Genomic DNA, 24288 nt, shown 5'->3' on the forward strand with positions numbered 1-24288 from the left:
GTTTTTTTTCCCCCCAACTTTCATGTATCAGGTACTTCAAAGGTTCAAAAAAAAGAAGGCCAAGTGTTCACACTTGTTACTTAATTACTTAGGATGCTGAGATATGGAAACACAGTTCAAAGCAGCCATGGGAACAAAGGGCCTTAAGACTCTTATCTTTAATTAACCAGCAGAAAAGCCCAAAGTGGAGGTGTGGCTCAAGTGGTAGAGCAGCATCCTTGAACAGAAAAAGCCAAACAAGGCTTTGAGTTTGAGATCCAGTACTGACAACAAAACAAAACAAGATGACAACGACAAAAACCATGTGGAGGCCTGTGCTTTCAATGAAGTCAAAAGGTGTGAGGAACAGAGTTGGAAACAATTACTAACAGAAGGTAGTCACTACTATTGGTAAGAATGGCGGGGGTTGGAGAAATGGCAAAGAAACACAAAAAGAGATGTGAGTCTTGGGGAAGGTTAAAAAAACAAAACATGCAGTGATGTTTATTGCACAGTAACTAGCTTCTATTCAGGACCATTGTGATAGGTATAAGGATTGCTGCAGCAGGGTGTTGCGGTGGGAGACACATTGGATTTAACTGTGAATCCAGCAAGGGCAAGTGCGAACAGAACAGGGGTCAGTGGATGGAAAACTACTAAGAGGAAACTTTAGATGAATGTTATGCTTTGGAAAGAAAGTTCTTCTCACTCCCAATGCAAGGCTTGGTCCCAGTGTAACCCAGGTTCAAAGGTGGGGCATTGGGAAATTGATTAGACCACAGGTCCTCCTCCATCAATGGATTAATCCATCTATGGATTCAAAATCGGATTAGATTGTTGGGAGGTATGAAAGTGTAGAAGGTGGGGACTCTTTGGAGGAGGTCTCTGGAAGTAGGCCTTACTCTTTCATCTCCCTCTCCCTTTCTCTCTCTCTGTTCACTATGAGGCAAGTTGCTGCTCCACTGTCGGGATGGCCTGCTTCACCACACCAGCGCCCAGGAACCCTAATACAAAGAACAAGAAGGATTCTGGCTACACTGCCTTACCATCATTCTTGTTAAAGGCAGGCCATGGTGTTTAGGTCACCTGGAGAGTGATGGTAGGTGAGAAACACAATCAGGTATGCAGAGTACAAAAAGGTCTGGGTCTGCCAAACTGACTTAGTAGGGCTCTTCACTAAAGCTGAATTTTACAAGGAAGTGCACAGCTGGGCAGGGGTCAAGGTTTAGGAGGTGGCCTAAAGTTGAGCTAGGTAAATCTTTGTCAGGGGCATAATAGGAAAAGGTAGTTTAGATGAAAGGACCAGCTTGTACAAAGGTTTAGAGGTGACAGAATGAGTAACTGGCTTGCAAAATCCCTAAGAATTTCAGGAATAGAGGCAGTTAACACCAGGTACATGCTGAGGGAAGCAGATCACCAAACTCAGCCAGAAGTGTCTAAAACTCACATAAAAAAGACAAAGAAGTCACCTTTAAGGAAGGCCACTAGCTTAAGAGGATATTGTGAACATCCTAAAGAATAACCGGAATGATCAATTAAAATATCAGATATGCAAAAATTCAAGCATTTGTAAGATACTAAACAGATTAAAATTTTATGGTTAAAAACTTCAATACATATCCTACAAAATTAAGAACAATGGAGTGGGTTGAGAGGCCTGGGTGAGAACGTTAAAAAGGGTGACATTGATCAAAATGCACTGTGTTCATAAACTGCTTTGTTAATGGCAGCTCTTTGTGTACTGCTTCAAGATAAAAATATTTTTTAAAAACTTTACGGTTGACATTGGTCTTTGCTAGGGCACTGACCCATTTCTCTGAATTTGATACTTAAGAGAAAAAAAAATCCAGCATTCCCTCTATGATCTATATTTCAGGATAACCAATGAATTGTCTTAAAAAAAACTCTTTATAGAAGAATTCCCAAAATAAATAATTTTGAGCAATTAACCTTTCTAGAAGAAAAAAAGATTTAAGAAATATCAAATGTAACTTGAAAATATTCTTTAAGACTTTAAAAAATGATTCTCTTGAATGGAACAAAGCAGTAATAAAAAACATTTTGAATTCAACTGGGAAAATTTACATATGTACTATTAGACCACAAGTATTTCTTTAATATATAACAATAATGCAGGTTATTATAGAGATTTCAAAAAACCAATTTGAGATGTAGATTAATTTAAGAGCAAATAGTTATGATTAGGGTTTCTTTTAGAAAAACAGGGAGGGAAAGATGAAACTAGACTGTCAGAATGTTGATAAATGTTCATTCTGAACATAGGTACTTGGAGGTTCATTATTAGAAGCAGAATTGCACTGGCACCAGTAGCTCATGACTGTAATTTTAGCTTCTCAGGAGACTGAGGATCACAGTTCCAAGCTAGCCCAGACAGGAAGGTCTGAGACTGTTATCTTCAATTAACCACCAAAAAGTGGGAAATGGAGCTTGGCTCAAGTGGTAGAGCACTACTAGCCTTGAGCACGAAAGCTCAGGGAACAGTGTCCAGGCTCAAGAGTTCAAGCCCCTGCACCAGCACACACACACACACACACACTGTACACACACACACACACACACACACACACACACACACACACACAGAATTACTTGCTTATCTTTATTTATTTATTTATTTTGGGTCCGGTCGTGGGGCCTGAACTCTGGGCCTGGGCGCTGTCCCTCAGCTCTTCAGCTCAAGGCTAGCACTCTACCACTTGAGCCACAGCGCCACTTCTGGCTTTTTTCTTTTTGCTTATGTGGTGCTGAGGAATGGAACCCAGGGCCTCATGCATGCAAGGCAAGCGCTCTACCACTGAGCCACCTTCCCAGCCCTGTTTATCTTTACTTTTAGTTAATCAACTAGTTAATTAACCTATCATTAAGTAGTTGAGCAAAGGAATTGCCACTCAACAAAGCAGTTTTTATGAATAAATGCATATTGATCAACATCACACCTTTTATCATTTCCACCCATCCCTCTCCCCTCAAGGTTCTTAATTTTGAAGGGCATACCTTGAATCTCATGACTCCATTCTCTCCCGGTTCTCCTTTTCATTGTTTACACCCCTCCTCTTGATTCCACCCCCCTTCCCCTACCTTTTTGAATACTCATTTCCTGGTGTTAATTTTGCTGGACTGCGAGTTAGCCTTTCTAAGGAATTACATCGTTTGGGTTCTACCCTGAATCTATCATATTTCAGTGAATACACGTGTACGTCCTTTTAGAATCAATAATTTGTATAAGCAGAACCAGCGACTATGTCACAGCTTCCCCAGCTGATCTAATATAATGTCCAAGGCCAACCAAGGCCCAACATTTCTCTTCCCCACTCGACCATTCCCGCGACCTGGCCCCGCCCCTCCAGAGGCCCCGCCCCTCCAGCGGCCCCGCCCCCGACGTCCCGCCCCTCACCCCCGGAGCGCCTGCAGTGGTTACCATAGCTACGGCGCACACCGCTGCCAGGACTCACTACTGCTGGCGGGAGGCGAGGAGCAGCACCATGAGACGCACAATGACCGTCACCCAGCCCAAGAATCGGCTCCAGGAGGCTCCACACCTGGACTTCAGGAGGTGCATTGGCAGAGGACACATGCCCAATCGAATGTACGATTTCCTGTACGGTAAGGGCTGCCCCAGAACTCCCATCTCGGCAACTTGGCCCTGCAGATGGCGCGAAGGACCACGGAGCCTCTGGACAGAGGGGCTGCCCTGCCCCAGGCTGTCCTTCCTGGGATGGGGCAGCTCCGCGCCGGCCAGGGGACCACGCAGTCGGGGCGCCTGGGGAGCCAAGCCGCTGGTGGCTCTCCAAGCCCCACGCGGGGCCGCCTGGTTACTCCTCGTCACCCACTCTTCCTGATCATTTGCTCAGTACTGAGCCATCTCCCTGAAGCCTTAGTCCAGAGCTTTTGGTGTGCAGAAAAGCATGGAATGATTGAGCAGAGTTGGAGATTCGTGTAATATTCCCTCCTTTCAAACTTCATCAAATGCCCAACGAAAACGATCTTCCTGCCCCCATTCTTTGGGCAGCTCCAATTTTGATGTGCTTGGTAAAGAAGTGACCCTTTCCCTCACGTTTGTTTTAGTGGATTCCCACTTCTCCCTTCGTATCCATCAACACATTGCTTATAAACTAGGTGCACCGGTTCCTCTAAGGCAAGCAAAGTCCTGATTTGTTTTAATGCCTTGATTGTTTCTTTGTGGGCTCTTTTGCCTGAAGTTTTAAGTTCCTGAAGGATTCATCTTTAGTAGCCTCTTCAAGCCAATTTTACTACTGATGCAAATACTGGATACTTTATGATTATTAATTGACTATTAAAGTTTCTGTTTTAACAAGTGTAACCAGTTAAGCATGTTATTTTCCAACTTTGCCCTCAGTAGTCCCCAGCTGCCTGTCACCTGAGCCTTGCTTTATCTTCAAACATGTAATGTCACCTTTGGAATTCCCCTTTGGAGGGGCAGCTGTTGGATAAGCATTTTCTGCATTAGGGATTGTAATGATTACTTACATATTCTGGCCGGTGTTCTTCTTTGTTCACTCTTCATTTCATCTGATAAAAGAAAATCGGTAAATTTCTGTAAACATATCCATGTTATTTTTCCAAGGTAATTTGGGAATGCAAATAAACCTCTACAGTAACAGCAAGCACAGAATTTATTAGGCCATGTTTCTTTTACAGAGAAAAGAAACAGTTCAATGTCCCTTGCAGAGAACAGAAATCCACTCAGAGCAACCTGAATGAATTTTATACAATGGAAAAAAACCAATCTCACTTGACTCATGGCCAGGAAGCAAAGCCTACACAGCAGTCTAAAACCCAGACAGGGAAAGTTGGAACTAGGGGCTCTCTTTCCTGCTTTCGCTCTTTGACCTTATTGTCTTTAATTCATAGGCCTGCCAGATTGAGCAAATAAATATAGAGAGTATGCAATTAAATTTTGAGCTTCAGTTAAATAACATAATATTTTTGTATGAAATTTCATCTCATGTATCTGTATTAAAGAGTTAGTGATTACTTATTTGAAATTCAGATTTAATTGACCATGGTGCATTTTTTTTCTTTCATACCAAGATTTCAACTCAGGACCTCCTGCTTGTTAGTCTAACACATTCTACCACTTGACCCATGCCTCTAGCCCAGCTTTTTTGCTGGTTACTTTTGGAGATGGAGTCTCTTGGATTTTTTTTTCTGCCTGATTTGGCCTTGTACTGATCTTTCTGAGTAACTAGGACTACAGGCATAAGCCACTGGCAGCTGGCTAGCCTCATATACACGATGAAGCTCCAGTTTTCTTTTTGGTGCATCTGCTCCCTTCTTTCATTTGATAAGAAGCCACTTGCATTTGACTTTCTATTATTAGGACAGTGGCTTTGTGGCTGTCTATGTAATGTTATTTTAAAGCTAACCACCAATTGTAGAGTCTTTCTGTATCTTAGCTAAAATTTAACAGAGAAGATTTATTCAAGACCCAGCCAATGATCTGCATCAGATTTCCATCTGAGAGAGAGAACTGTGCTGGGGGTGAGGATGGGGATCATGGCACAACTATGAACACTTTCAAGCTCCTTTCTCCTACAAAGTCCCATGTCTAGGTGATCTACCCCTTGTTTCTTTCATCTACTAGTATTCTTTCCATCTTCATTCCCTTTTTTTTCCCTTCAGTACAGAGGATTAAGCTCAGAAAGCACTCTACTGTTTGAACAAGTGTCACCTAGTTCACTAACTTTGCCTGGGTTGGCCTGGAACTTTCCATCTTCCTGTCTTCACTCCTCAAGTAGCTGAGACTACAGTACAGGTGTGTGACACCTTACCTGACTTCTCATTCTGCTCCATTTGTTCTGGTTTCTTTGTTGTTCTTCAACTTATCAGTCCTTTCCTTTCCTCTAGCTATTAACTTCCTAGTACACTCTGCCTCCAAATGTCCATAAAATTAACTTCCTCACTTGCAAGCCACTTTACTTGTCACTTCTCAGTGAACCTGTCCTGCTCATCCTAATTAGAAATTGCAACTGTTTTCCTTAATCTAATTCCCTCTTCTTCTAAAAACAGTTATTATTTTCTACCTCTGAGCATATTGTAGGATTTTTTAGCTTGCTATACTTGTTGCTTATTGTCTCTCTTCTCCTAATGAAGTTTGGGTTTTTCAAAATCTTTTTGTGGAGTAACATGTTCCAAGCCCCTAGGACTACACACCATCCAATAAGTATTGTCGAATAAAAGAAGAAGAGAGAAGCTGAGACTCGCTGTTACTCAAACTTGTTGGGAATGTCCCATGACAGCGTCTAGGAAGTTGTTTTTGTTTGGTCACCTCAAAATTGTGTTTGGTTTTAGGAACTGATTTAGGTACACAAATTAAAAAAAAATCTGTCACAATACTATTTTCTTAATTTCTATGAGGAAATATATGTCACCAAGTGGTTTAGTCTAGTTTGTTTCCCTAGAGATAAGTCTACTTAAGAAATCAAATCTTGATCTGAAGACTGCTTGTGAAATTAGTCCCCAGTTAGTTGATTTTAATAGATGGTATAATCAGTTACCAAAACTCGGCATCATTAAAGCTATACCTAATAAGCAGCAAGTTAATCTTTTGTTTTACTTTAGAGAGATAAATGAAGCTCATTGACAACACATAGTACTTACAACCTTAAGGACTCTGGGCCTGGGTGCTGTCTTTCAGCTCTTCAGCTCAAGGCTAGTGCTCTACCACTTGAGCCACAGTGCCACTTCTGGCTTTTTTAAAATTTTTTCTGCTTATGTGATACTGGGGAATCCAACCCAGGGCTTCATGCATGCAAGGCAAGCACTCTCCCACTGAGCCACCTTCCTAGCCCACTAATATTTATTTCTTAGAAAATAACTTTTGCTCATTGCATCTACCAATTCTGCTGAGGGGCCATGCTGTTTACATCTTACCAGTGCTCTGAATGTGAAATGAACTACATGTATCCCTCCACCTGTAAATAGCCACAGTGCATAGACACAAGGGCTATTCTCTTTAAATATTTTTTGGGCTCTCCAGATCCAGAAAGTTTTCTTACTGAGAAGCAAAAGAGATCATGTTGTGCTTAAAACGTGCTAGCCTCTCTTTACATTCCAATTCTGTAATTTTGAATTGACAGGAAAGAAATGTATGTCACAGACCTTTCCTGGTAGGTGAGTCAGAATAACCCGGGCATAGCTGCTGCAGAGATAAAGATTACCTGTTCTTTCTAATTCAGAAATTAAGAACTAGGGAAGGTAACACATATCTACTCCTGCTTACTCAGGAAACTGAGATAGAATGATTATATGAGCCTAGGAGTTCAAGGCCAACTTGGGCAACATAGCTGGACCTCCATCTTGAAAAGAAATAAAAAGGAAGGAAGGAAAAGAGGGAGGGAGAAAGGAAGGAAGGAAGGAAGGAAACAAGGAAGGAAGGAAAGAAGGGAGGTAGGGAGGGACCATGGGAAAAGGAAAGGGACTACATTGCTTTGACTTTTTTTTTCATTATAGGTTTTGATATGTTCTATTCCTTATGCTACTTTTTTTGCTCCACAGATCCTTTATTTATTGTGTCAAGTGAAAAAAACCATGTTCAGGCAAATATTCAAGCCACCCTGATTCGAAGCAGAATGGTAAGTCTAATTCGTCTACCAAGGCAATTTAATAAATCTGAGTCATCTCCTTCAGCTAACTGCATGAATCAGATTGACTACTCACGAAATATACATTGAATTTCTAATCCTGCAGGAATATTATGATTACTTGGGTGGAAGGTATGTTAATACTTGTGTCCTATTGTGAAGATGAAATAACTAATAGAAAATAAAAGACCCATAAACTAAGTTATTTCAGTGGAAAATGCATCTGTGCCTGTGTTGGAAACATATACAGTTAGAAGTAATTCTAGTTCTGGCCCTTGCTACAAATTAACTTGGATGACATTTTAGACATTTTTGTTTTTTGTTTGTTTGAGAAAAGGTTTTGCTATGTAGCCCAGGTTGGCCTCTACCTTGAAATCTTCCTGCCTTTGCCTTCAAGCTCTGGATTCTGGGCATTATCCACTATGCCATACTACTTCTATATGTCTATCAATGGCTCCTTTTCCTGTGCTATATACACTGTTGGTTTTTTTTTTTTTTTTTGAGAAGTTTACAACGTAAATTAAATACTTAAGAAAATCTGATGGTATGATTTTTACTTTTTCCTTCCTTCCTTCCCAATATTAGAAAAAAGTTCCCAGATTTAGAGCCATGTTCAGCAACCTGATCCATTATCCAAGATATTCTCTGTATTGGAACAATGTAGATCCGGTCCCACCATTTATCAGGAGAGAATGGAGGGGAAAGGAGGTAAAACGGAAAGAAGCTGTCTGCAAGATGGCTGAGTAAGTGTTGGGAAGCTCCAGCTTCTAAAAGCACATATTTTTAATGAACACATTATTTTAAAAATTGTTATTTATTTACTCTACATGACTAGAAAGTATACAGTTGGCAAATAAGCTTCCTTGCCTAAAACAAGCCTGATTAAGGAGCAAGGGTTATATACTTGTTGGATGGTAGACATTCTAAGAAGGTTGGCATAAATATTTATATGTATACTAAATGACAAAGACACCAAAGACATGAATGATTGAGTTAGTTGTTCCTTTAATCCACTTAGAGATTGCAAACTATCTTTGTGTGTGTGTGTGTGTGTGTGTGTGTGTGTGTGTGTGTCTGTGTCTGTGTGTGTGTCTGTGTGTGTCTTGGTGGGACTTGAACTCAGGGCCTGGGCACTGTCTCTTAGCCTTTTTCTCAAGGCTAGTGCTCTACTACTTGAGCCAGAGCTCAATAAACACCTTGCTTATTTTGGTAGTTAAGATAAGATTCTCACGGTCCTCCTGCCTGGGCTGGCTTTGAACTTTAATCCTCAGATCTCAGCCTACTGAGTAACTAGGATTATAGGTGTGAACCACAGGTACCTGGCTTAAAATATCTTTTGAGACAGATAGCCTAAACACCTTTAGTAATAAATCTCATATAAAGTACTTGATTTTAAAATTACTTGCAAGTTTATGTTTAGTAAATTAACAAATATGAATGTCTTCCAACGTGAACATCAAAATTACTTTTGAAACTGTTTTTCTTGTGTACTTTTAATTGAAAGTGGGCACTTCTGTATGTAAGATTTCATACATCTGCTTATTTCTCCTCTCTTCTTTTCTCTTAGTAGGCCCTGGTTTCCTGGCTTGGGAGGTGTGGTGTGTGTGGTGGGGGGGGGGGGGGAGTAATTTTATCTAGTTTAAACACATGTTACAGCAGACTTTGCTATCAGTATGGAATATTCTATATAGACATAAAAATATTAAGTGGAAATTATATGTGGAAATGATAGACTTGAATAATGTTTTCCTGCTTCATTTTAGAACTGACACTTCTTTTCAGATACCTAAAGAAGTTTATGAAGATCCAGACGTGACTGGAAGGAATCGCTATAAATACTTTGAAAGGTAGAAAATAATACCTAATAAACATTTGAGCCCTTTCTTGGTTAGAAAAGCTCTATGCAATACACTGGCAGCTATGAGTTTTAACTGCATGTGATATACCATGCACCACTAGATATGGTTAGCATATCTAAGGTAATCCTGCCAACAGCACTGTCAGATAGTTTGTATTAGCCCCATTTCACCAATAGTGAAGCTGAAATGGAGATGGAACATAGGCAGGTCAGTGTCCTGGAAGCTAGCTAGTGGCAGAGCTGGAATTCCAATGAAGCCAGCCTGACTCATTGCAACTACTGAGACTAAAACCAAGTCATCTAATGAAAGGCGACATGGCACTGATATCATGAGGTCATCCTACAGGGAAATTTGTTAAATGTGTTACACTGAACAATGTTGGTTCTCTGTGTAAATGTTGCCAAATAACATAGTGCAAATATTCACTTTCTTTCATTTGTGACCAATACTCATGGATAATCATATATGCAAATCAAATGAGAACAAAGTGAGGATTTTTCTGTAGGCCTTATTTGGATCAATAGAACTGTCTTGGTGCCTCATTGAATAACCTTTCATTAGAAAGTACATAAAACATTTAAATTTTTAAACACATTTATTTCTATTATTCATACAAAGGAGTCTTAAGCTCAGAACCTGGATGATTAGTACAATGCTAGAAAGGACATTCTTAAGCTACATTAAAAAAAATTATGAGCAACTTCCTTATGGGAATATTTTTTTTGGGGGATGCTGAACTTTTTCAGAGAAATGTTATTGCAGTGTTAACTATAGCCTACTCAGTTCTTAGAAGCATTAAAACTAAGCCATGTGGAGCTTCAGAAGGTTTCATGGAACTTGAGATGTTGCTGGGACTAATGGAAGCTGAAGGGCAAGTGGAGAGCAGTTTCTAACAGTGTGACTTGCTTATCCCCTGCAGAGAAGACAACTTGACTTAGCCTCCTGGGATAGACCAGGAAGTGTTTAACCCAGAAACCCTCATTCCACCCCCTCTGCTGTGGTTTTATAGATTCTAAAGTTTGATCATGGCTGATATGTAGGACAGTTGACCTCACTGACTTTTTTTCTGCTTATATTTTTTATCGTAAAAATTCTGTACAGAGGGGTTACAGTTACATGAGCAAGGTAATGAGTACATTTCCTATCAAGCATTGTTACCTCCTCCTTTGTTTTCCTCTACCATCCCTTTCCCTCCCCACCTCTCTAACTTCTCCCTCCCCACAACCACACCCAAGTTGTAAAGTTCATTTTCTTTCTTTCTTTTTTTTGGGGGAGTCCGGTTGTGGGGCCTGAACTCTGGGCCTGGGCGCTGTCCCTCAGTTCTTCAGCTCAAGGCTAGCGCTCTACCACTTGAGCCACAGCGTCACTTCTGGCTTTTTTCTTTTTGCTTATGTGGTGCTGAGGAATCGAACCCAGGGCCTCATGCATGCAAAGCAAGTGCTCTACCACCGAGCCACCTTCCCAGCCCTGTAAAGTTCATTTTCAACATAGTGTCCTGCACATCTCATTGTTACAATGGGTCAACTTGTATCCTTATTTCAGCATTTTGCTATTTCCTTTCCCCTCCCCAATCAAGAAAATGTGATATACATATACATATATATATATAGATAGATAGATAGATAGATAGATATACACACACACCATGGAATTCTATGCCTCCATCAGAAAGAATGACACTGCCCCATTTGTAAGAAAATGGAGAGACTTGAAAAAAATTATATTAAATGAAGTAAGCCAGACCCAAAGAAACATAGCTCCCATGGTTTCCCTTATCTGCAATAACTAGTATACATCTAGGACAAGCAGAAGAAGTCAAAAGCTATGTACCACATGACATATAACTTGATGTTAAGTGAAATGAACCCCAAAAGAGGGACATAAGAGGTTTTATCTTTCTTGCTGTTGTTTTTAATCTATTTATAATGTAGCTCACTGATTTTTTAAGAAACAATATTAAAGTTAGCAGAAAGCTCAGAGTACACCCACAACAATATCACACTTTGTATCTTCCTTTTCCTTCCAGGCCTTTCCTCCCATATCTTCAAAAGATACCACTCAGTTATATGCTGGCAACAACCAAGTAAGTGGCTGTTATTTCAAAACTCTTTTCAACTTACTCTTTCTTTTCATATTTCTCCCAGAAGATAGTTCTCCTGAGTCAATATTTTTTCAAGCTGTGGATCACAAACCATTCCAAGGTAAACCAGAATTTCCCCAGCCCTTCAATGGTCTTCCATATGCTAAAGTTTGAATGTTACTGATTACAGAGTTGATATATTTTCAATATGCCAAAGTTGAATATTGGATATTCAAGCTCATTGGTTTTCTATGAGGTCATGGGCAACACTAAAAACAAACAAAAACAAATAAATAAAGAATAGTAGAAAAATAACCAAAGCATCAGGCAGATTGAGGACAAGGTGTTTTTTATACTTTTTGTTTAAGATAAATATATGCCTGTGTTTATATGTACATAGAATATTGTGATATAAAATGTATTTCTCATTGTGATCTCTCTGTCTGCATTCCTATAATAAAACACCACTGGCTTGGTAATGTTATCAGTAATACAGAGTTACTTCTCATAGTTCTGGAGGCTAAGAAGGCCCAACCTTAATATTATTAGAATGTGAATAAAGTATGATTTGTGAAGTGGGAATATTTCAAACCATAGCAGTTGTTTTACAAAAGGAGTTGGAAACATGTTTTTTAAAGTTAATTCACTTTAGTGTCATTATAGATGTAATATTCAGAGGGGTTACGTTTACATAGATCAGGTAATAAATACATTTCCTTTTGTACAGAGTCATCAGTTCCCTCATTTCCTCCCATCTTCACCTGCAAGTTGCATAGTTCACTTTCATCAATGTCCAATGCGCTCTACTGCTGTACTTTTTCATCCTTTTCCCTCAAATTCTGGGCCCTCCCCCCACCCAGAAACACGTTTTAAGTGGTCTCTTTTGCTTTCCTAGAACACATACTTACTTGACAATTCTTTTAACATTTACTCAGACAAATAAACCAGCCATGAGATATTTTTGGAATGCTAGAATGTTATAATTGATCATTTGACCTAAACAAAGCCATGTGTTAAAGAAAGAAGTGATAGCTAAAATATAGCTCATGGTTAAACAGGAAGAAAAGCACAGGACTGAATTTGGGACAAATTAATTTCAGAGCAAGATAGCAAGCGAGGTAGCCTATGCTTTTAACAATCTAGTTATTGATATGCTCTTTCATACATTAATATAATTTAATATTTTTAAATTTAAATGGTCATTAGAAAGATGACATACAGAGGCCAGGTAATGAGTACATTTTAGTCGAACAATTCTAAAAGGGAAAAAGTAATCCAATGCATTCATTAAACGATTAGAAAACCAGTCTTTTTAAAAATTCAAATTTTGAATACAACGACGTATTTAAAGAATATACTCATTCATGGGCTGGGAAGGTGGCTCAGTGGTAGAGTGCTTGCTTTGCATGCATGAGGCCCTGGTTTTTGATCCTCAGCACCACATAAGCAGAAAAATCCAGAAGTGGCGCTGTGGCTCAAGTGGTAGAGTACTAGCCTTGAGCTGAAGAGCTGAGGGACAGTGCCCAGGCCCAGAGTTCAGGCTCCACAACTAACAAAAAACAAAAAAACAAAAAAACTCATTCCTAATGATAGACAGCATCTTTGAATACGAATACAACACATGTTATTAAATGTCTCTAATCTCTAAAATAAATACCAATTTCAATCACAGTTCTCCCTGGAGATTTTAAAACTGAGTTTGAGAACAGAGTTCCCATTGTCCCCAGATGGAGCAGCTCTGTGCGGTGCCAGCTTCCCTAGAGACAGCTGTGAACTTGAATCTTGTGAGATGTATGTGTGAGAGAAGGGGGAAGTATTCTGTGATTTTCTTGTAAATCTTCTGGTAATTCTTTGAAAGCAGATTCAGTGGATCACTTGCTTTAAGGTCATCGTTGATGGAGGTTTAAAAGTCGCTAAGTAGATAGATTATAGGGAGTTAAAGGCCTGCAGTGATGATCACCAAGCCTTCCCAACCCCTTCTTTATAATGGTGTCATAAGTCATAGAGACTCTCTTCAAGAGTTAAAGAATGACATTTGGCCTTCGGAGCTCTTTTTCTCTTGGAAGGTTTGAAAGAATGAATTGGTATCATTGAAGTGAATACTGGAATTCTGGCAAGACTGGGTGTCTTGGTTGTAGGGAAGATTGCATCTTGCGTGGCTGGGACAGGTTGTCCTGAAGCCACACCTCTCTGTGTCTTGGCTGTTGGATGGAGTCTTTGAATCCCACGAATGTACAGGGGCACGGAGAATAAGAAATGTAACTGTGCAGAATACTCAATGATAATACTCGTAGTAACAGAACAGGATTTGCTAGGTGTGTGAAGCACCTTTTCGTGCTGTTGGGCTGGGAGGGAGAATCTGGAAGATGGGTGTGGCAGAGAGTACCTGCTTCTAGCACCTGGCCTGGGGTGAGCACAGAGCGTGACATGCAAGGGTTCCACAGCTGGAGCATGTGATGTAGCAGGGGCAGAACAAACAGAAAGCAGGTATCTCTTTCTGTGTCTCAGTTCTGGTCAAGGTTGGAAGAGGCAGGAAAGAAAAGACCATAGTTCATTCTCCTTTGTATTGTGCTCCAAATGGAGGCAACCAAAATGGGGGTGAAAGACTAGGTTAGTGAAAATGGGTAAGTTAGGGAAAGTTGTGCCAAAGTATCATTTTTCTTTTACACATGTTTCTTGGAGCCTACAAAGATCCCAAGGCATCAGAAAATTGTCTCCGAAGAGTTCAGTAGGCCTTAGTGTAGTCTGAAACACATTTCGTCAGGTAACTTCAAATGCGTAATTATTTACTTAGGAAAAAAAATTTCTCTTGCTTCAAGCTGCTAGTATGAGACTATAATAGTCTAGGATGATGGAAAGCCAGTTTGAAATGATGTTTGTCAACTAGAATTTTGTAGTAGAATAATTTTGCTGGAAACATTAAGAATCTGTAAACATGTTTATTTCATATATACATTAGAAACCCATAGCAACTGCTAAAAAAGTGATTTACTTAGAATTCACTTTTGACATTAAAATTAGAAAAAGTGCTTGCTCCATCATGGGTAGAATCTCCAAATAAGTTTCTTAGTGGCTTGAAATGCATTTTTTCCTTAGACTTAAACCCTGACTATGCTGTGCTCTTACCTATGTTCCTGCTAATGCCACTATTTTTCAAAATAGAACTATCTCTGTTTTTCCCATTTTAAACTTATTATCAATATGTTTTAAACAGATCTAGCAAGTAGGACAAATTATTGTTACTACTTTTGGAGGTAGTGAGGTTGGAATTCAATCAAGGCCTCTCACTTGATAGTCAGGTCCCTTATCTCTGAATCATATCTCCCGTTCAAAACTTACTTTTTAAAGGAAAGTAGCTATATTTTTTCTTTAGTATTTTTATTTATTTATTTATTTACTTTGGTGCTGGTCCTGGGGCTTGAACTCTGGGCCGGGGTGCTGTCTCTGAGCTTCTTTTCCTCCAGGCTATCACTCTACCACTTGAGCCAAACCTCTGCTTCCAGCTTTTTGGTAGTTTATTAGAAATAAGAGTCTCATGGACTATTTGGCCCAGGCTGGCTTCATACTGTGATCCTCAGGTCTCAGCCTCCTGAGTAGCTAGGATTGCAGGTGTGAGCCACCAGCACCCAGCACTTTCTTGTTTTTAAAACAATATGTATGTATGATTATAGTTAGTTAGAAAATTTAGACAACTATAAAAGACGAAAACAATTCTCTCTGTAATTGTACTACTGAAAAAAATAGTAGGGATACTATGTAAGTGATTCAGTAACTTTTCTAAATGTTAAGCAACATTAATCATTGCAATCATCATTCAGAAAGAGGCAGCGGACTTACTTGCTTGTTCATCACAGAAAACGTGGCTTTTCTTTCCTCTCTTTCTATATTTCTGCAGAGAATCATCTAAATTGGGTATGTAACTGAAAGGCACAATGAAACCAGAGTGTGTAACAATTATGAATAGGTCCAAAAGTGTTGTACAATACCCTAGAGTCCATTTTATGTTCTTTAAACTAATATAGTTATACAAGAGGAGTTCATTGTGACATTTCCATACAATTTCCCTGATCCGTGATTTTTTTTTTTAAAAGCAAGTATCTTTATCCCAAAACCTTTCCAATGGCACATGGGTAAATACTGTCTAGATAGAGTGACAGATTTATTGCCATTCAGTTTCTTGTTGGAAGTGAGAATAATCAGATAATTCTGTCAAGATTTTGAGGGCATAATCCTGGTTAACTGAATTTATAACTAAGTGAGAGTCTGTTTAGTGAAGTTCCAAGGTTCATTTCTAGATGATTACATAGTGTTTAAATAATCACAATGAGTTTCAAATTTTAAAATACTTTTTTCCTTTTAGGATTGAACCTTATATCCATACTCCTGAAACTACGGAACAACTGCTGCCTATCTCTTTTAAGTCTACAGTGGCCACCCAGACTGATTACCGGGATGCCGATACTCAAACAGACCCCTACTCTCCAGAATATGTAGTGTGTCAGGACACTATCCCAGAGCTCTTGACCCTGGCTACTCTGACATGGGGTGAGTTGGTAATTATCTTAGAGTATTTGGAGATGACAGTACTCATTGATAGATATGCTGTTGACTTCCTGGTGCACACTCACACACATACACTGACCACTCTGGTTTACAGGGTAAAGAGGTAACCCACAGATCTAGAGAAAACATATACACATTGTACATCAGATAAAACACTAACATTCAAAATATCAGTGGAACTCATACTATTCAGTAACAAGGAAATGTAGCCTAAATTAGAAATGAGCAAAGCACCTTAATAGACATTTCTCAAAAGAAGAAGTATGAATGGTTAACAGATGTGGAAATGAAGGAAACTCTAGAAGGCAACACGCAGAGGTTTCAGAACAAGATAAAGGAAAAAGGAGAAAAGGTAATAAGCTCCAGACAGTGAGGCTTGAAGGGATGAAAGAGAAGCGATTCAAGGAAAGATAATGGCAAAGAATTTTCCAGGACTGCAGAAAGGCATGAGCAACGATAAAGAATATTCTACCGAGTAAGAAGCAGGATAGTGGAATAGCACTAGCCTTGAGCAAAACCAAACTAACAAACAAACTCAGTGTCAGTGCTCAGGCCCTGAATTCAAGCCCCAGGACTAGCACCAAACCAAAACAAACACTTTTTAAGAACTCATATCTACTAAGAAAAAAAATGAAAAGAGGAAAGGGTGGGTGAGTATAGTCATGACATTCTTAGTACATATGTGATGAGCAATATTGAGGAGATAAGCAGTGATGGTATAGGTTGTATGGGGGAGATGATGGGAGAGGCAACTCTCATTCTGAAGCACTGTGCACATAAGTGGACATGTTAAACTGAAACCCTCTTGTGTAATTATACGAAGATAAATAAAACAGTGGAAAAGAAAAGAGAAAACAAAGAGTGCAGAAACTGTGAGAGGGAAAAGTCATATTTTCCACAAAGGAAAAATACCAGATTGACATTTTTATAGTATAACCTTTAAGGTGCTATGAAGAAATAAGTGCAAAGACAGAAATAAGGGCAAAGACACGCACACTGCTCCTGGAACTTGAATTCAGGGCCTGTCCCTGAGCTTTTCTGCTCAAGGTGAGCACTCTACCATTTGAGCCCAGCCTTTTTTTTTTTTTGTGGTGGAGATAAGAGTTTCAGGTTTTCCTGCCCAGGCTGGCTTTGACTGATTTTCAGATCTCAGTAACTAGGATTATAGGCATGAGCCACCAGTTCCTGGCCAAATCTACACATTGTATTAGATAAATCTCTATGAAAATGAAAGATATTTGAATACATCATGAAAGTATCTATCTTGAAGAATATTCTAAGGTTTCAATTTTTATGCAATATGCTCATTACATAAAAATCAATCTACAATCAAGAGAGTTCATTCCTAGCTATACGTCTAAGAAAAAATGAATACAAATTTCTATTCACAGAAATAGCTATGTGTAGTCACCAAAAGAAGTGTACAAGAATGACCATGGTAGCGCTGCTCACAATAACTCCAAAGTAGAAAAAACCCAAATGCCCATCAGCCATAGAGTGGGTGGATAAAATCCAGTGTGTTCACGCAATGGATTCACAATTCATGCACGTGATCATGCATAGCTCTACTTCTATCCTCATCGATGAGAATGGAAGTAGAGCTACAAGTAACCACATGGGTGAACCCCACATAGACAGTACTTGCTCCGTAAAGAGAACAAGACATAAAAGAACACTGCACTGTGATTCTACTTGTGCAAAACTCAAAAGCAACCAGAAGGAAATCAGTCTGTTATGTGGGAAGATGGCAGCTCTCCTTGGGGCTGGTAGAACCTAGGCAGGAAATTGAGGTCCCTTCTGGTCATCTTCTGATCTGTGCTGGTTCTATGGGAAACTCATATGTGCAACTTTTTGCATGTGTGGTATGCAGTTACAGATGCTTTCATAAAGCTAAGTGAAAAGGCCAGGTGTATTGCTTAGTGGTAGAGTGCTTGCCTGGCATGGGTGAGGCCTTGGGTTTGAGCCCCAGCAAAATGAAAAGTGAGAGAAAGAATAACTGCTGAGCCAGTGCAATAAGATAAGAGGAACAATGAGGAGTGGATTAGAAGGAATTGGCAAAAACGGAAATTTTTAGAAAATGCTCATTATTTTTTTGGTTTGTGTCAGTCTTGTGGCTTAAACTCAGGGCCTGGGTGATGTCTTTGAGCTTTTCTTAGTCAAGGCTAGCACTCTATTACTTAAGCTATATCTCCATGTCCAGCTTTTTGAGGGTTAATTGGAGGTAAGTGTCTCACAGACTTTCCTTCCTGGATTGGCTTTGAATTGTGATCATCAGATCTCAGCCTCCTGAGTAGCTAGGATTATAGACACGAGCCACTGGTGCCTGACTGACAATGCTCATTTTTAAAACTAGTAAAATAAATGACCAGAGCTAAGAAGAAAGCTCCACAAGATTGCTGATGTTGAAATAAAGATACAAGGCGTAGTAGTTTTCCTGTGCATGAGTAGTATCTAATTTTTTTAAGCTGGGGAAAAAAAGTCACATTCATATGACTAGCAAATAAATGTCATTAGGAAATTGCTTAATAGCCTTTGTAGCAAATATAAATTATTCTTTAAGCCTATAAACAATAATTCGGTTAAAACAGTGATACATCATGTTTACAGATAGGAAGACTCATATTCCTGAATAGATTTAATTTCTTCCCCCAAATAACATCTACCTTCAAACAATTCTTTTTTGCCTTTTTTTAACTTAAATTTTATTGTAAAGGTGATGTACAGACAGGTCACAGTTACGTAAGTAAGGTAATGAGTACATTTCTTTTTGAACAGTGTTACCCACTCCCTTATTTTCTCCCACTTTCCCTCTACCCACCCACTCCCATCTTCAAACAATTCTAAACCGAATCCTCCTCTCCCTAGAGCTATGCCTCAGTAAATTACTATCTTTCCTTTTCCTCCAAATTATATAGAAGCGACAAAACAGATTTCTATGACCTCTTTTTCCTGTGAAAGTAAAATTTATGTGTAATGTCTGAACTATTCGTAAGGACTACTGCAAGAGATTAGGCAAAAGCATTGTGGGGGAGGATGTGAGGAAACATTAGGATGGAGAAGAGCTGACAGGGAATCTCAGAAGACGGGAGCGAAATGCGCTTTCTGCGGGAAAACTTGGCAGTGTCCCAAACTAAAACGATCATGTTTTATGAGCTAGTTATAAGACGCTAGCATTTCCTCCTCTAAAAATCCTAGAGAAGCTCACACATGGACCCATGTGATTAGGATGCCTAATCAAAATCTCTAAAAATGTCCATCTGTGAGATAGCTTGAATTGAATAAGGTCTTAGGTCTCTGTAGGTCAGTATGGGTCAAGTCCCGAAAACAAGGCTGGGTGAAAAACCCAAGTTCTAGAATCATGCAGGCAGTGAGGAACCATGTATGTATATGTAGTTCATTTTTTGGTTCATGTTTAAAGCAGTTTTGGTTTCTGGTTCACACTTGAGCTTATTAGCAAAGGAGTAGACTGCATTGAGTGAGAACTCAGAGCTAGACTGCCTTGTTCAAATCCAGTTCCTGCCCTTCACCAGCTGTGACCTGGCACAGTTACTTCACCTTTCAGCCCTGTGGTCTCTTTACTAGTTAAATAAGAATAATTGCTGAAGATCAAATGGGTGAGAACAGTAGTTGACATAATGAAAATGCTTTAGGAAATGGCAGGTTTTTATTATCATTGTAAGTCATTATACACAAATCTGTATCTAAAATGCTAAGGCTTTGAATTTTTGTTGAGCCATACATCCACTATATAGAATGCTAAGATTGACTAGAAAGAAAACCTCAAGTTTCTTTGTATGTTTCCTTTGGAAAAAGGGGTAAGAAAAAAGGGTGAATAAAAAAATATCAACTTGCCTTTTAATTTCTTTTATAGGAAAGGTAAAATGATCCAGGCACTGGTGGTTCATGCTTGCAATCCTAGCACTTCAGGAGGCTGAGATCTGTGTGCCTTAGTTTGAAGCCAGCTTATCTCCAATTAATCACCCAAACAGCCAGAAATGGAGCTGTGGCTCAAGTGGTAGAGTTCTAGTAACAAAAATTGGTTTGTTGGAGTTCAGTGATCAAATAGCTCTCATTCCCTTTAGCAGCTGAGTCAGTAAACCAAGGCTACATTTCAACATGCTTGCCACTTGGTCCAGAGAGGCATAAGGAAATCAGATCTGAAGCCATGCTTCTGAGATGGTCAGATGACATAACCAATGACCCCACCCACCTGCCTGAAATGAGGGACCATTCTAAGTTATCAATTCATTGTGGGCCACAAAGATGAGGAATTCTCAGCCAATGACTATTCCATTCATGGTCTGTTGTTTTTAACAAGTAATTTTTTTAAACCTTTGTACAACAAATTCTCTACCTCTCATATTTTCCCTTTAGGACATTGTCCTTTTAGGACAAACTATGGATTTGTCCAATACAAGGTTAGTTAGTGGTCACTTAGTATTTTTTAAATGCTTTCCAGCATTTTACCAGCAAGTGAAACATCTCCTGGCTCAGTTACCTGCTGGGCAATGCAAGGCACGGGTGGCACAGGTGCATGTAGATCACCTTTCCCAACAGACTCATCCTGTCACACCCCTTGGACTCAGAGAAGATAATAGGAGCTGATGATTAACTGAGCGCACATGGGTTAGCCCATTTGCTTCTGAGGTGTGACATGTCATCCCGCAGGCCGAGGACTCCCAGCAGGACTGGCTGAAGTGGAGATGATAGAAAGAGCCCGGGAGAAGCGTGCATGGGAGGCCACCCTTCCTCCTCTGAGCGACACTTCCCAGTATGAGAAGAGGAGGAGGATGATGGATGAGATGGAGAGGAAGGAGTGGCTCTTCAGAGATCAGGAGATTGAGAAGTATGTTCACTGACTTTCATGACTCTATGGATAGGAGTAATGTTCATGTATATATATATATACATACACACATATATATATATACATACATATATATATTTAATCTGTAAAGCTTGTCCCCAAATATCTTGTTTCAAAACAGTTCTTCTCTTACAGAGATGGGAAACAGGGTTTCTGGTGTTTTCAATAGCAATCATATACTTCTGATGTGGTCCAAGAGGCTGTTGTAATTTTCCCTCTGGAAAGGAATGATGTCCCCCCAGGGCATGTGGAGTTCAGCAGGGAACTCATCCAGCAGCTCCTCCAAAGCCTTCCTGATTCTTCTCCCTTTTTCTCCAGGATCTCTCTAGACTGTGAAAGCATCCCCATGGTTTCTGCAAAGAATCTTGTAAGCTGTCCTTGTGTTCATTTCAAGTGTTACATCCCTAGGACTTAGCGCCATCCATCCATCCGCCCCCCTGCCCCTTTGAAACCCACCAAGCTGTGGCATTGGGTTTACCACTAGGACATGGCTTCTAGTTAGAGTTGAAGGGACTTTCCTATCAGAAGGCAAACTGTGGTCTCCTTCCAGGAACGTATGAGCTTAGCTGCCAGTAAACACAAATAATAATATGTAGAGGCTTTTCTGCTTGAGTTTTCAGGCCTTTTAACTGGTTCACTTTGGGTAATGAGGTTGTTGCTGATAACTAGAGATGACAAGAAATAATTGCAACCAAAAATTATGACCCCCTACCAAGCAAAGGAACAAGAACACTTGTGGAGATTGCACTCTATACAAGGCCAGGTGGAGGCAAGGTCCCAAGGTCCCTCGCACACAGGAGAATTGGGGATCAAGGCAGAACCAACTCAGCTTGCTCACAATTTTAAAGTGTATTTCTTCTCCCCCTGCTCCCCAGTACTTTCTGATTAAGGTTGAATCCAGATTATGTGATGTTTTCATAAAAAGCTTACCCAAGCCGGGCACTGGTGGCTCACGCCTGTAATCCTAGCTACTCAGGAGGCTGAGATCTGAGGATCGCGGTTCAAAGCCAGCCCGGGCAGGAAAGCCCACGAAACTCTTATCTCCAGTAAACCATCAGAAAACCAGAAGTGGTGCTGTAGCTCAAGTAGTAGAGCGCTAGCCTTGAGCTGAAGAGCTGAGGGACAGTGCTCAGGCCCAAAGTTCAAGCCCCACCACTGACAAAAAAAAAAAAAAAAAGAATCTGGGCAAGGTAAGTGTCAAAGTATTTAATCGTTAGCTGCAGAAATTTTAATTTGTTGCTGTCCTCGTATCTAGCTGCATGAAGACATCATTGGAGATGCCGAGGTAATATGTTAAACTGAAAACCTTTTTTTTTTGGGGGGGGGTGTCAGTCATGGGGCTAGAACTCAAGGTCTAGGAGCTGTCCCTGAGCTCTTTGCTCAAGGCTAGCACTTGAGCAAATAAGAGTAATATAAGTAATAAGAGGAAATAAAAGTCTCACTGACTTCAGTCTGGGCTGGATTTGAACCAGGATCCTGAGATCTTAGCCTTTGAGTACCTAGGCTTACAAACACTAGTGCCTGGCTCTGAAAAACCATTGTCATCAATGTAAATCAATTCTCTCCAATGTTCTGTTCTGTATACACAGTACCAGAGGAACCGAGGTGGCTTTGTTTTCAGTGGATGATTTGGGAAAGGTAGCCTCTGAGCTAGGTTCTGGTGGATGACGGGTGCTATCAGAGCTGGGTGCTCACACCTGTAAATCCCAGCCACACAATAGGTAGAGATGTGAAAGATTGGGGTTTGAGCCATGTGAGGCAAAAAAAAAATAACGGTGAGGGCTGGGAAGGTGGCTCAGTAGTATAGTGCTTGCCTTGCATGCCTGAGGCCCTGGGTTCGATTCCTCAGCACCACATAAGCAAAAAGAAAAAAGCCAGAAGTGGCGCTGTGGCTCAAGTGGTAGAGCGCTAGCCTTGAGCTGAAGAGCTGAGGGACAGCGCCCATGACCGGACCCCCCCCAAAAAAAAAAATTAACGGTGAGACCTCTTCTTAAGTGGCCTCTGTAGTAGTATGTATCTGTCATCCCAGCAAGGTGGGAAATGTAAATAGGAGGATTATAGGCCAGCCTAAGCCAGCCAAACCCTATCTCAGAAATAACCAAAGCAAAAAGGGCTGGAGGCACGGCTCAAGCAGGAGTGCACCAGACTAACAAGCAGAAGACCTTTAGTTCAAACTCTGGTATCACAGAAAAAAAAAAAAGAAAGAAGGAAAGAGAAAGAAAGAAAGAAAGAAAGAAAGAAAGAAAGGAAGGAAGGAAGGAAGGAAGGAAGGAAGGAAGGAAGGAAGGAAAAGAAAAGGAAAGAAGACATTAGGTCGACAATAACAATATGATGATGGTGGTGGTGATTTGGAGGTACTCACTGAGCTTGTGGTACTTTACAGAGTGTCTACCATGTGCTAAACCAGTGGTTCTCAAGTGTGGCTGGCCCTGAGACCTGATGCACCAGTATTACCTGTCCCCTTGCTATCAATGCATCTTAGCAGACCCCCTCACAGACCCACTGAATCAGGAGGGGATCAGCAATCCATGCCCTACCGGCCTTCCAGAGTATTCCACACTTGCTTCAGTTTGATCTAGCACTTTGTGTACATGAACTCACCAATTCTTACCACCATCTTATAAGGTGGCCACCATCATCTTCATTTTGCAAATGAAGGAACAGAGGCAAGGTGAGAGATAGCTGAGCTTCTAAGTTAGTCACAGGCTGCTGAGTGGTAGAAATGTGTTCTAAGAATGCGCCATTAGGTAATTTTGTTGTGTGAACATTACAGGGCAGGCTTCCATAACCCACATGGTATACATCAGTCTTTCACTGTGGCCTCTCAGTATGACCAAGAGGTACAGTAAACAAGAAATGGGTTAGGCTCTGCCAGAGTAACATGGCAGACTGTTTTACAGTAACCAGGAGGAGTACACACTAAAATAACAATGCAGGTATAGTGCTGTAAATGCATAAATCAGTAGTCACTTATCGTCATTTGCAAGCATAGAGTACTGCATGTGCACTCTGTAGGACCAGCTGCACAGCAGATGTGCTGAGCAGCATCGCCCCACATGAGTGATGTGTTGCACTGTGATGCTACTATGGTGACGATGTCAGTCAGCAGGAGGAATCTTCAGTTCCTTAATATCTTCCAGGATTGCAGAGGTGCTGTGGTCCATTGTTGCACACACTGTGGTTATGTCACATGTGACTGCATTGCACACTCTAGAGAGGTATAGGGCCCATTATCATTATTTTTTTAAAATTATGCTGGTGCTGAGGTTTGAACTCAGGGCCTTGAGCTTGCTGGGCAAGTGCTCTGCCATGTGG

General features: G+C 40.3%; 1 protein-coding gene across 1 annotated transcript in view; it reads left to right on the forward strand.

The window, feature by feature from the left end:
- Nucleotides 1-3467: 3467 nt before the first annotated feature.
- Cfap91 (cilia and flagella associated protein 91) overlaps nt 3468-24288 on the forward strand; it is a 43760-nt gene continuing 22939 nt past the window's right edge. The window contains exons 1-7 of the mRNA XM_042668700.1: nt 3468-3603; nt 7519-7595; nt 8190-8347; nt 9368-9451; nt 11490-11546; nt 15904-16088; nt 20775-20952. Of these exons, the coding sequence (XP_042524634.1) occupies nt 3483-3603; nt 7519-7595; nt 8190-8347; nt 9368-9451; nt 11490-11546; nt 15904-16088; nt 20775-20952 (860 nt within the window). The 5' untranslated portion in view covers nt 3468-3482. The remainder of the gene's footprint in view (nt 3604-7518; nt 7596-8189; nt 8348-9367; nt 9452-11489; nt 11547-15903; nt 16089-20774; nt 20953-24288) is intronic.

Source organism: Dipodomys spectabilis, unplaced genomic scaffold, assembly GCF_019054845.1.
Source record: "Dipodomys spectabilis isolate Male_0828 unplaced genomic scaffold, ASM1905484v1 ptg000017l, whole genome shotgun sequence".
NCBI classification, from domain to species: domain Eukaryota; kingdom Metazoa; phylum Chordata; class Mammalia; order Rodentia; family Heteromyidae; genus Dipodomys; species Dipodomys spectabilis.